The 13,737-nt window shown below is 55.7% G+C and overlaps 2 protein-coding genes across 6 annotated transcripts in view; one reads left to right on the top strand and one right to left on the bottom strand.

The window, feature by feature from the left end:
* NSD3 (nuclear receptor binding SET domain protein 3) overlaps positions 1-3,365 on the bottom strand; it is a 39,245-nt gene extending 35,880 nt beyond the window's left edge. For 2 of the 4 annotated variants that reach the window (XM_064400302.1, XM_064400301.1), the window contains exon 1: positions 3,045-3,363. The gene's annotated coding sequence lies outside the window, so the exon portion shown is untranslated. Of the gene's footprint in view, positions 1-3,044 lie in introns of all 4 variants that reach the window. The other 2 variants (XR_010350934.1, XM_064400300.1) reach the window with 2 other exon arrangements.
* A 1,205-nt stretch (positions 3,366-4,570) lies between these two features.
* LETM2 (leucine zipper and EF-hand containing transmembrane protein 2) lies at positions 4,571-11,425 on the top strand. Of its 2 annotated transcripts, none has more exons than XM_064400450.1 (10): positions 4,571-4,831; positions 5,074-5,509; positions 5,597-5,740; positions 5,882-6,016; positions 6,719-6,922; positions 7,436-7,555; positions 8,524-8,634; positions 8,766-8,852; positions 9,507-9,581; positions 10,162-11,425. In XM_064400450.1, exons 1-10 carry the CDS (start codon positions 4,785-4,787, stop codon positions 10,210-10,212), a joined length of 1,410 nt encoding a protein of 469 aa, XP_064256520.1. In that variant the 5' UTR covers positions 4,571-4,784; the 3' UTR covers positions 10,213-11,425. The 2 variants fall into 2 exon arrangements, with proteins under 2 accessions (XP_064256520.1, XP_064256521.1); XM_064400451.1 differs by having other exon boundaries at positions 4,574-4,831; positions 8,524-8,638; positions 8,770-8,852.
* The last annotated feature ends 2,312 nt before the right edge of the window (positions 11,426-13,737 follow it).

The raw sequence follows: 13,737 nt of genomic DNA, 5'->3' as shown, positions 1-13,737 counted from the left end.
CACAGGAATCTCAACATCCAAACCCAAGGAAGGGTCACTTTGCTATGTCCCTCCTAAGCACTGATGGGAAGGACACCCCACTGTCACCACAGAGAGCAACAGCAACACCACCCAGACCACAGGGGAACGGGATTTCCAGCTGATCTTGCACAAAAGTATTCCAGAATAAATTCTTCTCACTCTGCCAGTGATTACTCTATGAGCCCACCCTGTGACCTGTACAGTTTGAGTTCCAAACATGACCCATAACACGTCCTGCACTGATACAACACTGCAGATGAACAGATAAAGAAACAGTTTCATCGCTTCAAGGTTTATAGGAAATGGACACTTCACAGCAAACGAAATCAACAATGGAACAATTTGAAATGAACACTTTCAAAAGTGCAACAGTATTTCCTAATGAGGGAGTTTCCTCTCTGAAGGTGGGAGTCCCCCATTCTGTTCCAGTCCTTTCCCAGGGCAGACAGGGACACAGGGACATCTACAAACACCGAGACTCACACACCTTCAGTAAATATTTTCCTGTCCTCCACGGGAGAGTCACAATTCAAAGGAAAAGGTAAATGGAAAAAAGTAAGCAGCACAGAATAAGGCAGGTCAGTAGAGCTCTTCCTTAAGTGAACACTGTTAGTTTCAGTTCCCATCCCAAGCTTCTCAGCTCAGCTGAGCACAACTCAAAAAAATCAGTTCCACTCCAAGAGTGAGTGCTCAGTGAGGGGAAGGTTTTGCAGAGGTTATGGATTCTCCAGGTTCACCTTTTCACCAGCAATTGCACTTACCTAAAACCATTTTAGCATGAGTATTTTTTAAACTTTGATCTCAGAAAACAAGACTTGAAGTTCTCAAACCTTGCTTCCATGCTGAATTGGACTAAATAACAACTGACCTCAGATTATCAAACAATTCCAATCCTGGGTGGTCACAGCTTTTCTCATTCCCAGCCAGGGAGCTCTGTAGGTTTGGATGAGACTGGCTGTGGTCACAGCAGGGAGAAACACAACAGCTACTGATGAAGTCCTGCACACACTCATTTTAAAGAGGTTTCACCAAACCTTTTCCTACCTTTTTCTGCTGACAGGGCCCACCCAGGGCTAGTTAGAGGTAAGGTGTTTTTTGGATGGAAGGTGTGTGCTGTGAGGCAGGAGCTGGCCTGCTGACTCCCTGAGGGAGCTGGAAGCACTGCTGTGAGTCAGCCATGTGTGCTCAGAATGGTGTCACTGCCTCATCACCCTGAGCTGGGCTTTCTATCACCAGCCTCAAAAGCAGAAGTTCCAGGACATCTTTATGTCCAAACACCACCCAGTTCCTGTCCACACAGACCTAAACAGAGAGATGCAAACCCCTGCTGACATCCTACCGACCCCTCCTTACCCCAGAGATGTTTACTGCCATTTCCTGTGCTGTTTCACCCAAGCTGCACTGGTGCTGCTCTCCTCAAACACACAAGCACAGTAGCTGTTCACTGCTGCAGGTGTTTGACAGACAGACAGACAGACAGAGCTGCCTGGCTGGACAGGCCGGGTGTCTGAAGTGATGCAATGGCTCCTGACCTCTCAAAGCCCTGAGCCTGCAGCTCAGTGCTCCTGGTCACATTAACCACGACCCAGAGGGACACCTCTGACACCTGGGACATCATCCCAGAACTGTGTGAACTGCAGAGAGAAATAAAACAATTGTTCCTGCTAATCCCTGCATTCAGTCTGTGCAATCTGCTTTGTGCCATCCTTCTCTGCACGTCCTTAACAAATCCCCAGACAAAGCCCTGTTTGCACACGTTAAAACAGCAAATTTTCACCTGCACCCGAGTCTTTAACAGGAAACCTGTGGGTTTTTCCTGACTCCAGCTGGACTGAGCTGTTCCTCCTGGCAGACACCAGTGGTGAATCAGAGCCTCTTGACAAACTTTAAAGCAGGAGGTGAGGCTGCTTCCCTGTGCACCTTTGTAAAGGTGTTTTGTGTTTGGTTTCTGAATGCCAGGAAAAACAGTCACGTCTGTAACTGGGCTTGATAAGGGCATTTGGAAGGAGTTTCCCACGGTGCTGTGGAGAGAAACAACCTGGACAGCAGAGAAAAGGGGTTTGTCTGAAAAAGGAGCTCAGAGACTCATTTGTTTAGAGAGCCATGGGATTCAAATGGAAAACATGGAGCAAAAACCCCTGGATCTTCAGGAAAAGTCATGGGCCAATACTGCTATGAAGCCAGAAGTCAGATATCACAGCCAGGGCAAGAACCACAACGTGTCTCACACAAACCTCCTCACACTCAGGCAAAGTCATGAAACTGGAAAATGCAAAATATGTTTGTATTAAACCAAAACACAGTCTTTGACCACCATCCTTCACTCTTACCCTGCACCTTCATAAGGCATGTGGTCAGGCTTTGGAGCAAAATCTTTCCAAGCAGTCCATAAAAATAATAATTTAAAAAAAAATATAACTAGCAAAGGATTCACTGTGCATCTCTGCAAAAGGTCATTGAAAGACTTGAACAGCCATCAAAACACGCTACAGTTTTCACATCAACTATAACTACCGGCTACTTAATACTGTCCTTCGGGCCAGTTAAGATCTGAAGAACCATGCCATCATTAACACTTTTTAACAACAAAACGCCCCGAAACGCCCGAAACGAAAACACAGCGAGACCACAACAAAGTGCGGCACAACGCAAGAGCACCGCGGAAAAACCCCGCCGGAGCAACACCAACCCCTCGGCTGGTGCGCAGCAGAACGCCGTGCGGGGGCCGCGGCACGGCGGCACCGGCGGGCGAAACCCGCGATTCCTCACCCGCAGCACCGGCGAGAACCGCGGGGAGTGGAGAACCGGCCGGGGGGCACGGCGCCGAGCCGGGGCCTGTCCTGGCCGGGCCGTGCCCTGTCCTGGCCGGGCTGTGCTCTGACCGGGCCGTGCCCTGACCGGGCCGTGCCCTGACCGGGCCGTGCCGTGCCCGGGGCCCGGCCCCGGTGCCGCCGCAGCTCCCGCAGCAACATGGCGGCCGCGGCCCCTCCGCCGCCCCGGGGCCGCCGCGGCCCCGCGCTCACCTTCAGTCAGTTCCATTCTCACGGCCCCGCGCAGACAAAGGCGGCGGCGGCGGCGGCGGGGGCGGCGCGGGGCCTCTCCGCCTCCTCCTCCTCCTCCTCCTCCCGCAGCACCAGCAAGGCCGCGACGGAGCCCCGGCCTCGATTTCCGCGCCCCCGCCGCTGGCGCCGGCTCCGCCCCGGGGAGGCCGCCCGCCCCCAGCGCCCGCCGCGGCCGAGGGAGGCGCTGGCGGGGCCCGGCGGGTCCGGCGGCTCGGCGGCCGAGGGAGGCGCTGGCGGCGGCGGCGGCGGCGGCGCTGGAGCGGCTGTGCCGGTGCGGCCCCGCCGAGCGCCTCCGCCCCCGCCCGCCGCCGCACTGCGCAGCCGCGCGCGCACGCGCCGCCGTCGCCCATTGGCCGCCGGGGCGGCGCCCCCGCCGCGAGGCATCACGGGAGGTGTAGTTCGGCCCCGGGGGTGGCGGTGATGGCGGGACCCCTGAGGGGAGCCGGGGACAAGAGAGGAGCGGGCGGTGTTTCTGTGCGGTTCTGGGCTCCTCGGCAAAAAGGACAAGGGGCTGGGCTGGGGAGAGCTGTAAGAAGGGAAATTAAAAAAGTGGTTCTGCTCCTCAGTTCAGGGACCATCCTGAAGGCCCGTGTGCAGCACAGAACATCCACGGATTAATCTCCTCAGAACAGCAAAGGAAGCTCATTTATGTCCCTCATTCCCACAGAAAAATCTCTTTTATACGTAGTCTAAATGTGTTTAAAGCCCAGTTTCCTACTTGGAGCTCTGTACCCTTTTTCACTGATCCACCCCATTTTATTTTCTACTTTTTAAAACACTGTTCAGCTGCTTGGGCATCCATTCGCCAAAGGGCTCCAGACCCCTTTTCTCACTGGTGCAACGAAATGTTTTTTCCCCTCCACTCTGAAAACCAGGTTGTATTTAACGGAATCTCAGAATGGCTCTGGTTGGAAGTGCCTTTAAAAATTTAAATGGCTCAAGTCACGGGCTGGGAAGGTTTCTCCGTCCCTCAGTGCGCTCCACCCGGCCCTCAGCCTTGCGGGAGCGGGGTGCTTGTGTCAGGCCTTGTGTCTGCTCCTTGTGCGCCTCACAGCGCCGCGTTCTGCGCGGGGCAGGGCTGCCGTGACCGCACAGGGCCTCCCGCTGCCCGGGGACTCCGGCAGCGAACCCTCCCTGACACAGCGGCCCCGGGGGCGGCTCCGGGAGGCGCTCGAAGGCTCCGCCGGAGGCCTCAAGGCCCCGCGGGCCGGGGCCGAGCGCCCGCCGCGCGCGTGACGTCACGCGCAGCTCCGCCGCCTCGCCGTGGCGTCACGCGCCGGCCCGTGACGTCGCCGCCCGCGCGCCAATCAGCGGCTCTTCCCCGAGGGCTCCTCGGGTCAGGCCCCGCCCCGCCCCGCTCCCATTGGGCGGACCTCCGGCAGGGCCGCGATTCTGACTTCTGATTGGCCGGCGCGGGGAAGGCGCGGCGCGAGGCGTCACGGCGCAGGCACCACAGAGCGGCGGCGGCGGCTCCGGGCGGCGCGCGCGGGGCACGACGGGACGGGCGGAACCGGAATCAGGGAGCCGGGATCACCGGGATCGGGGAAGCGGGACCGGCCCGAGCTCCGGGAGCGGAGAGGGGCGGCGCGGGAGCCCCCGGCCCGGCCCCGGCGGCGCTCGGCGATGGGGCCGGCCGGGCCCCGGCGCTCCGCCGCTCCCCGCCGCTGCCGGGGCTGAGGGCCCGCCGCGCCCGGCCCCGCCATGGCTGCGTGCGGCTGTAACGCGCTGCTGGCCGCCGCCAGGGCCAGGTGAGCCCGCGCCGCCCCGGGGGGTTGCGGTTTTTGTGGCGTTCCCGAAGCTCAGAGGTGCGGCTGGGCCGGCCCCTCGGGGGTGAGCCGCCGGCACCGCTCGGTTCTCGGTGTTCTCGGTGTTCTCGGTGTTCAGCCGTTGCTGGGGCTCAGGCTCTCGCCACAGAGCCGATTTGGCGGGGCTGCTTTGGCGCCCCGGCGCTCGGTTTTGCTGCGCTGCTCTCACTGGAACCCCTCTCCAGTTTCAGGGGCTCCCCTCTCCTGGCGCACTGCAGCCCTCGCTGCTCCCCGGCCGTGGCCCTGCTCCAGCCGCTGGATCCCCAGCTCGCCTGGGCCTGCAGGGACCCCGGCAGGCGGCCCTGGCCCCGCCGTGCCTGCCTGGGCGCTGCCCTGCCTCGCTCGCCCGCCCTGCACACCTGCAGCCCCCAGCAGCAGCTGCCGGGGGAGCCCCTGCCCCAGGGAAAGCCCGGGGAGCAGGGAGCCAAGGCTGCTGAGAGCCCGGCCAAGCAGAGCCCGGCGGCTCCCGGGGGGAGGAAATCCCTGCGGCAGAGGATGGTGGATGAGCTGAGGCATTACTACAACGGCTTCCACCTGCTCTGGACTGACACCAAGGTGGCTGCCAGGATGGTGTGGAGGCTGCTGCACGGGCAGGTGCTCACCAGGAGGGAGAGGAGGAGGGTGAGTGCCACAGCGCCCGGGTAGAGTGGTGCAGCAAGGGGCTCAAGCCCTTCTTTGGGTGATCTGTGCTGTGCTGTTCTCCTGCAGCTGCTGAGAACTTGTGCAGATCTCTTCCGGCTGGTTCCCTTCCTGGTGTTTGTCATTGTTCCCTTCATGGAGTTTCTGTTGCCTGTGTTCCTGAAGCTCTTCCCTGAAATGCTGCCCTCGACGTTTGAGACAGAGTCCAAGAAGGTTTGTGTGCTGTGTGAGGCTGTGCAGCTCCTCAGGGCTGCTGTGCTGAGGCATCCCAGCTCATTCCTGGCCTGCAGGCAGGGGTGAGGAGGAACGTGCACAGCAACTCCATTTTCTGATTTATAACTTTCCCAAACGAAGGAAGAGAAGCTGAAGAAGAAGTTGAATGCAAGGCTGGAGTTAGCCAAGTTCCTGAGGGAGACCATTGCAGAGATGGCCAAGAGGAACAAGGCAGACCTAGGGAAGGGGAAACAACTCTCCTTTTACCTGCACGAGGTAGGATGGCAGCCATGGCACTGGCACACCTGCAGAGCTGCTGGCTGGGGCAGAGAGCACGGGGTTTGTACCAGGATTGTGGAGACAGAGCTGGCAGGGGCTGTTCCCTGGGTGCCTCCCTGCAGCCTGAGCCCTGCTCCCAGGAGTTCCTGCAGCCTGAGCCCTGCTCCCAGGAGTTCCTGCAGTCACAGCCCTGCTCCCAGGAGTTCCCAGCCTGGAAGGGCACACCTTTCACCCCCTGGAACTGCCAGTGGCTGCTCAATAACAGTTTCACTGTGACTTTTAACTGTATTTCCAGCAGGGACAGGAATTCCCTTGTGAGGAAGAGGAAGGGGAGAAGGTTCCCAGCTGTGGATCCCTCAGCTCAGGGCAGTTTGTGCCTTCCCTCAGCTCCTGTGACTTTTAACTGTGAGGAAAGGGAAGGGGGGAAGTTCCCAGCTGTGGATCCCTCTGCCCAAGGCTGTTTGTGCCTCAGCCTAGAGCTGTTTGTGCCTCCCCTCAGCTCCTGTGAATTTAACTGTGAGGAAAGGGAAGGGGGGAAGTTCCCAGCTGTGGATCCCTCAGCTCAGGGCAGTTTGTGCCTCAGCTCAGGGCTGTTTGTGCCTCCCCTCAGCTCGTGTGACTTTTAGCTGTGAGGAAAGGGAAGGGGGGAAGTTCCCAGCTGGGCATCCCTCAGCTCAGGGCAGTTTGTGCCTCCCTCAGCCCCGTCCCAGTGGCCAGCAGCCCAGCACACAGGAGGTCGTGCGCTTCTCCAAGCTCTTTGAGGACGAGCTGACCCTGGAGCACCTGGAGAGGCCCCAGCTGGTGGCCCTGTGCAAGCTGCTGGAGCTGCAGCCCCTGGGCACCAACAACCTGCTGCGCTTCCAGCTGCTGCTGCGCCTGCGCAGCATCAAGGCCGACGACGAGGTGGGTCTGCAGCAGCAGGAGCTGCCCACGCCCTCCCAGCAGGGGAGTCTGCTGTTGAGGGGAGTCAGATCTTCCCCAGAAGAGATCCCAGAAGAAAACAGAGTGAGAGCTCAGCTCCCTTGCAGTCTGGGGAGCTGTAAGGGGGGTGGCACTGCGGGTGTTGTCGCTAGAGCATTTCGTTTTGGGGTTGTGCTGACTTATAAAAAAGGGATGGTTTTTGATGTGCAATGGGGATGTTTGGAAAATCAGAGTTATACCTGTAGAGTACAAGGACAGCAGGTAATGGCCATAAGTAGCAGTGAAGGAAATTTTAACTTGCTAAGAAAAAAAATGAAAATCAGTGAGTGGATAAACAGTGGAACAGGTTGTCTTGGAGGCTGTGAAATCCCCATCCCTAAAGAGCTTCAAAGCACAAACGGAAAATGCTGAGCAGGAGATTGAACTGGGGACCTGCAGAAGTCCCTGTGGGTGCAGCAGGCTGTGCCTGGAAGGGAAGGTTGCTGTTCCTTGCAGATGATTGCCAAGGAAGGGGTGAGCGGGCTGAGCGTGCCGGAGCTGCAGAGCGCCTGCAGGGCCCGAGGGATGCGCTCTCTGGGGCTCTCTGAGGAGCAGCTGAAGGAGCAGCTGGGCCAGGTGAGTGTGCTCGAGGCTTTGTGTGAGGAGATGAGAGTCTTGACTCCATGTTTTAGAAGGCTGGTTTATTATATTATGATATATATTGTGTTAAAATGATATATTAAAACTGTACTAAAAGAATAGAGAGAAAAGGTTCATCAGAAGGCTGCAAAGGACAGGAATGGAATGGAATAACAAAAACTCATGAGTCTCAGAGAGTCCAAGCCAGCTGAGTGTGATTGGCCATTAATTAGAAACAACTAACATGCACCAATCACAGATGCACCTGCTGCATTCAAATACAATACCTGTTTGTAAACTTCTCTGCAAATTAGAAAGTTATTCTAAACAAGTGTTCATACACATACCGTTGTTCCATTTGTCCTTACTTTTCTACTTTTTATATCATTTTTCTGCTAACTTATTTTATAGCTACTGCTTAACTCTAATCAGAATTCTGCTGTCTGTGAATCCTACCTTTCACAGCTTTCCCAAAACCCTCTGATTTTATAAATTCCCACACAGAACAGCAGATTTTTTTTTTTTTTCTTGAGGCTCTTTGGCTTCTCAGGAGAAAAATCCTAGCAAAGGATTTTTCATAAAATATCATGGCTACAGGTGAGTGTGCCCTGGCTGGGGCTGGTGTGAGGTTCCTCAGAGGACAGCTCCAGGTGTGCAGCAGGCACAGCTTCCTGAGAATTCATGCATGAGTTTCAAGATGGATCCTCACCCACAGAGCTGAGCTACAAGGCATGAAGGGTCCAGATTATGTCCTAGACTAAAGAGAAAACCAAACAGAACCAGGGCCAGACAGGAGCAAGGTGAAGTGGGGGGTATTCCTAACTCTTTAGACCCATTTCTTCTCATTATGGTAACTTAAAACTGTATTATCCAATCAAGATTGCTTTAAGGACAGAGTGTTGTATTGATAAATACTCACATAGAGCCTATATGAAGCAAATTTCCCTTCTGTTTTCTTTCAACAGTGGCTGGATCTGCATTTAAAGGAGAATGTTCCCTCTTCTCTCCTCCTGCTTTCCCGTGCCTTGTACTTAATAGAACTAAAGCCACAATCTGTTCCCATTCCACAGAACAAGGCAAGTGGTTTGAATAAAGCTTTTGGGTTAATAGCTCAACCATTATGCATTATAAAAGTGAAGGACTGTGACAGAATCTTGTTTTCTGAGCTGCAAGTGGACTGAAGTTATGACTCTGTGTTCTTCTGCAGACAGCTGAAGCTGCTGGAGTGGTGACATCTGTGCTTGAAGGTCAAGAGACCCTCCTGGATCCTGCCCCTGTTGTACAGGGAAGAAAGGTTAGGAACAGCAGTCTGCAAGCAGGAAAACGTGTGCTGAAATCATTGGGAATGGGGTGTGACCCAACCTTGCCAAAGCTGGACAAAACCAATGTTTGACACCAGAGCATGAGCAGTGTCTGTTCTTGCACTGTGTGGGTGTTTCCCCCCAAGAGCCCCACAGCTGCATGTTCTGATTTGAGAGGCAAGGGCAGGGAGCAGGGATCTGCTGTGGCACAGCTGGTTATTCAGTACCACGGTGCTGGCTGCCAGCCAGGGAGCATTTGACCTGAATTGCTTCAGCCCAGGTACATTCAGCTCAGAGCCAGGACTTGTTTTTTGCCCTCTTAGTGAATTTGGGTTCAGTTGTCCGGGACAAAATGAGCCAAAATATCTAGAGTGAGAAAGCCAGAGCATATGGTTCTCAGCATCACACTGCAGTGAATTCCTTAGATTAGTCCCAGCTGATAAAAGCAGCAGCAGGAATCAAAGAATATTGTATCAACTGCCAGAAATATTTCCACATAGTGAAGTTGTGCTGGGGAAACAATGGAAATGCCAGCACAGCTTTCACAGAGTGAGCAGAGAGCAGCCTTGTCAGAAGGGAGAAGGGCCTGGGGGGGTTCAGGCTTTTCCAAGGGGGTTCTGAGACTTACAGCTGCTTTTTCCTTAAAGAATGAAGAATTTGTGTCCCAGCCAACAGAGAAATTGCCATTCTCTGAAGCATCAGTGAAGCCTCCCCCACGAGAGGTGAGCTTGTCAGAGTTCTTACACTTCCCAAAAGAGATTGTTCTTCACACAGCTTGCAGCCAAACCGAGGAAGTTCTTAGTACAGGATGCTGTGAGTGCTGCTGAGTTCAGGGAGCAGCTGGAGAAACTGCATGAGAACTGCACTGTATCTTTGTTCAATACAAAGATAACCACACATGGCAGAGAGCAGTCAGACTGGGGGAATTACTGGTGTATCCTTGTACTCTTCCTTAATAATCTGCCTTGGGCCACTGGGACAGACCAGCCCTCCCTTGGGGTCACCAGGGTAAGAGCTACTTTGTTTCTGCAGTGATTGTCTTTGTTTTGCCCAATTTTTTTTTTCCTGTTAATATTTGATTTTAATTTAGGTGCTTATGTGCACATCTGGGATGCTGCTTAAGGCAAGTTTGGGAGTCCAGACAGACTCCTATCTCCTTTAACCTGAAGACCTTTGCTCCTTATCAACTGTTACTCTCCAGAGCAGCTTCCCATGCTGAATAGGAAAACACCTTCAGAAAGTGTTTTGAATTTCAAGAAACATTTGGTTTGCTTAAAATCTGCCCTTTTCTTTTGCCCCTAGACCAAAATGGAAGCATCCCAGAGCAGCAAGGCTGGTGCCAACGGAGCCTAACCTGGAGCCAGCACTGAGGGGAGGCAGCTCCCATCTCCACACCTCCTGCAAAGGGAGCAGGGATTCCCCAGGAGGCTGCTCTACACAAGGAGGCAGTAGCCCTCAGGGGCCTCTCTCTCTGTCCCAAGCTTGCTAGCAACTAGGCCACTGCTGTCTGGATGGCCCCAGACATCTCTTTCTGTGCTGGATCCTTGCCCTGCTATTTTTAACTTATGGTGTAAATATGTTAATAATGGTGCTGCTGTCTGTGCTGTTCCTGAGCAGGTGTTTGTGCTTAGCAAAGGCAGCTTTTCATGTTAGGGAAACAGAACAAGCTGGGCTGGGGTCCAGCAAAGCCTGTTCTGCAGTGTGAAATCCTCTGCAGGAACATCCCCACACACCCAGGGCCAGCAGCTTGTCCTGAGGGTCACAGCTCAGGCTGTTGCTCCTGATTAGGGTGTTTTATCCAGCGACCAGCCCACAACAACCCACGTGGCCACAGTTTTACTGAGCACAGGGAGCAGCACTTGGTGCTGTGGTGGGACTGATCAGAAGGGCTTCAGGCCTTGCTGGACAGGAGCAGCCTCCACCTGTGAGTGTTTCTTCTCCTGTGGGAGCTGTGCAGGTGCCACACACTGTTGACAGAAGCAGACTTTGCACTTTCAGGATCCCTCTGGGTCACAAGAGGGAGCAACCTGGACCTGCACACCTCTCCCAGGAGTGGAGCTTTGGTTAATCCTCACCAGGCTCAGAATAAACCCCAAGTGCTCTCCATACTTGCAAAGTGACTCCTCACACGCTCCAGTGATGGCTCAGTTTTTGCCAGATTCTCAGAGGATACTGAAAAGCTGTTTTTAGCATTTGTTAAATTTTTTACTCTGTCCTATGTAAATGCTGAGAAATTACTCACATGATGGATTTTAAATATGTATATTTATACTTACTGTAAAGTTAGATTTGGTGCTAAGTAGGAATGAAATGTCTCTTCCAGAGGTCAGCCAGCCTTTAGAACAACCCTACTGAAAGCCAGTTCTCCAAGCTCAGGTGTGAGCAGCACTTTAATCCCGAGGCCTCAGGCTCCTACAGCACAACAGAGCCAGCTGTCAGGTGTCCTGTGTCCTCAGCTCTGTCCCTGAGCCTCTCCTTGTTCACCCAGCCCGTCCACAGCGCCAGGGCTGTGTCTAATAAATGGGAACAATTTATTTCAATAAAATAACACCTTGCTGTGGAGTCACTGCTGCCTCTTAGCGCCGCAATCGGGGAAGGCATCTCCTGCCTGGAGTTCAGCCCGTGACTGCTGCACTCCCAAACCCGGCTGGGTTGCTCTGGCAGCCTTGGGAAGCCCGGGGAGGTTTGGGGTGAAATGAGCTGGTAATGGCTCCTTCATTTAACCAGTCAGCGTCTGGGAGAGCTCCCTGCCCCATCTGAGCACTCACCAGTGCCAGCCCCGGGGGCTCTGCCCCTCCCAGAGCTCCTGCGGGCAGCCCCTGCTCAGGCAGAGGGAGAGGAGGAGGCTGGCGGGTGTCCTGGGCGGGATGGGATGAAGGCAGAGGCGGCCAGCACATTCCTGTGCTGAGAGGTTTCGCAGATGGAGAGTGCAGAGGGGCTGGCAGGGTGCCCGGGCATCACCTGGGCACTGCCCTGCCCTGGGCGAGCTCTGCCTGGGCTCTGGTGCCTCCCACATCCCCATCCTCCAGCCGTGCAGCGCCACACCACGTCACACCAGTGTGTGTGTCAGTTTGCCTCCTGTGTTTTCAATTTAGAAAGATCTGGAAGCTGGCACTCGCTGTCCCTTGGATGTCCCACAGTGACCACCAGCCCCATGCCCGCGTTCAGCCTGAAGTGAGCACAGGCTGTGCTAACCTCTCTCCTCACAGGGGAGCCAGTCTGGAGCAGGCAGAGGGGGAGGAACCCTTCCCACACCTCTGAACAAACCCATTTTCAGATGAAAACCCAGATGAAAATCCATTTTCAGATGAAAACCGCCCTCCTTCCCCAGCCTCACAGGTCATTGCTGCCACAGGACTCTTGGGGATGTGCCCATGTCTCACTTCTGCCTGGCATGCAGGGACTCCAGGCACCTCCCCAGGACCCAGAACCCTGCAGGCACGCAGAGGAGGGAGGCAGAATTCTGCTGCATGACCTTCCGAGCGAGGGGAGGAAACGACCCCCGTGGAGCCCCATAAATCACGGGATTCTGTTCTGCAACACCGGGCCAATGAAACGCTGCCGGGATCCAAGGCCGTGTGTGCTTTGGCGTGGGGAGAGCTTTTCCAGCCACGCCGGTGCCAAACACCTTCTCAGCCTGGAGAACCAGCTCCTCGGCTGTTTATCCCTCCCCTGGGCACTGTCACACTCTCTCCATTCCAGCCTGGAGCTGGGTGTTGTGGTGCCCATGTCAGTCACACCAAGGCTGGGGCAATGCCTTGCCCGGAGCCAGGGATTTCTGCTGGATGCTGCTCCTGTGCCAGGCCAGCCCCGAGCCTTGTGTCAGCCTCTTGCCCAAAAATCTGCTGCAGAAAGATGCCCCGGTCAGCACTTTTGGAGGAGATTAGTATTCAGAGGGAAAGGCAGTGATTTAGTGCGGCCCAAGCACAACAAAGGCTGGGATTTACAGCTCCCGGATCCCAGCGCCACATTCCTGCAGCCCTCCTGCCTCTGCTCTAAACGTGTAACAAAGGAGATGGAGCTGTAGCCCAGCCTAAAGTCGTGTGGGGCAAGGGCTGCGTTGTCAAACCTTGCATGGAGCGGGATGGGGTGCAGGTGGCAATGTCCCCAAGGTGTCCCCAGGGATGGTCCCACCTGCTGCTCCTCGTGGTGCCCACACGGTGCAGGGCAGGGCCCAGGACGGCAGGGATTTGGGGGATCCACATGCCCCACCTGCAGCTGCAAACACCTGGCTCTGCTCGATTCTGGGGGGCTGGAGCTGCACCCCAGGGTCCTGCTGACCCCACAGCTGGGTGGGACACGGGGGATGGAGGGTGGCTGAGGGGGATAGGGGCAGCCATGGCCCCCAGGCTGGGGGATCAGTGCCCACAACCCTGCTGAGCCCTGCTGCAGGCTGTGGGACCTGCGCCGAGGTGGAAGGAATGGCACAGGAGGTTCCTGCACGGCTGGCACGGGGACAGAGCCCAGCTCAGCGCTGGCACAGCAGCCACGGCCTGGGCTGGGGCCAGCAGATTGTCCCGGCCCTGCACAGTCCCAGGGCTTTAAAAGGAGAGAACGAGGAAGGCGAGGAGTGGAGGAGACAAAGGATGCTGTGAGAGCCAAACGTGCTGCAGGCCAAGGCAGCCATGCTCAACACATCCCTCCTGCTCAGGGGCTCCTGAGGGCAGCACCTTCAGCTCCTCCACTGCTCTGAGCCATTTCCCAAAGCCAAACAGAGACCTTGGTGCTGGGCAGAGCTGGAGGGGCTGCAGGGTCCCAGCTGGGGGGATGCCTTGGTCCTGAGTGGGACCTGTGGGGTGCTGAGGTCAGTTTTGGGGTATACCCATCTCCCAGATTGCCCACACGGAGAGGATGAATAGAGAGGAGCTGAATTTTCCT

This window comes from Passer domesticus, chromosome 28 (assembly GCF_036417665.1).
Source record: "Passer domesticus isolate bPasDom1 chromosome 28, bPasDom1.hap1, whole genome shotgun sequence".
NCBI lineage: Eukaryota > Metazoa > Chordata > Aves > Passeriformes > Passeridae > Passer > Passer domesticus.
This window is presented reverse-complemented; position numbering and strand designations above follow the sequence as displayed.

Excerpts from the sequence above, each read along its gene's own strand:
- LETM2 (XM_064400450.1), top strand. The coding sequence starts at position 4,785 with ATGGCTGCGTGCGGCTGTAACGCGCTGCTGGCCGCCGCCAGGGCCAG. Across the intron at positions 4,832-5,073 it reads CTGGCCGCCGCCAGGGCCAG|TTTCAGGGGCTCCCCTCTCC; the intron begins GTGAGCCCGCGC and ends ACCCCTCTCCAG. Across the intron at positions 8,635-8,765 it reads TTCCCATTCCACAGAACAAG|ACAGCTGAAGCTGCTGGAGT; the intron begins GCAAGTGGTTTG and ends GTTCTTCTGCAG.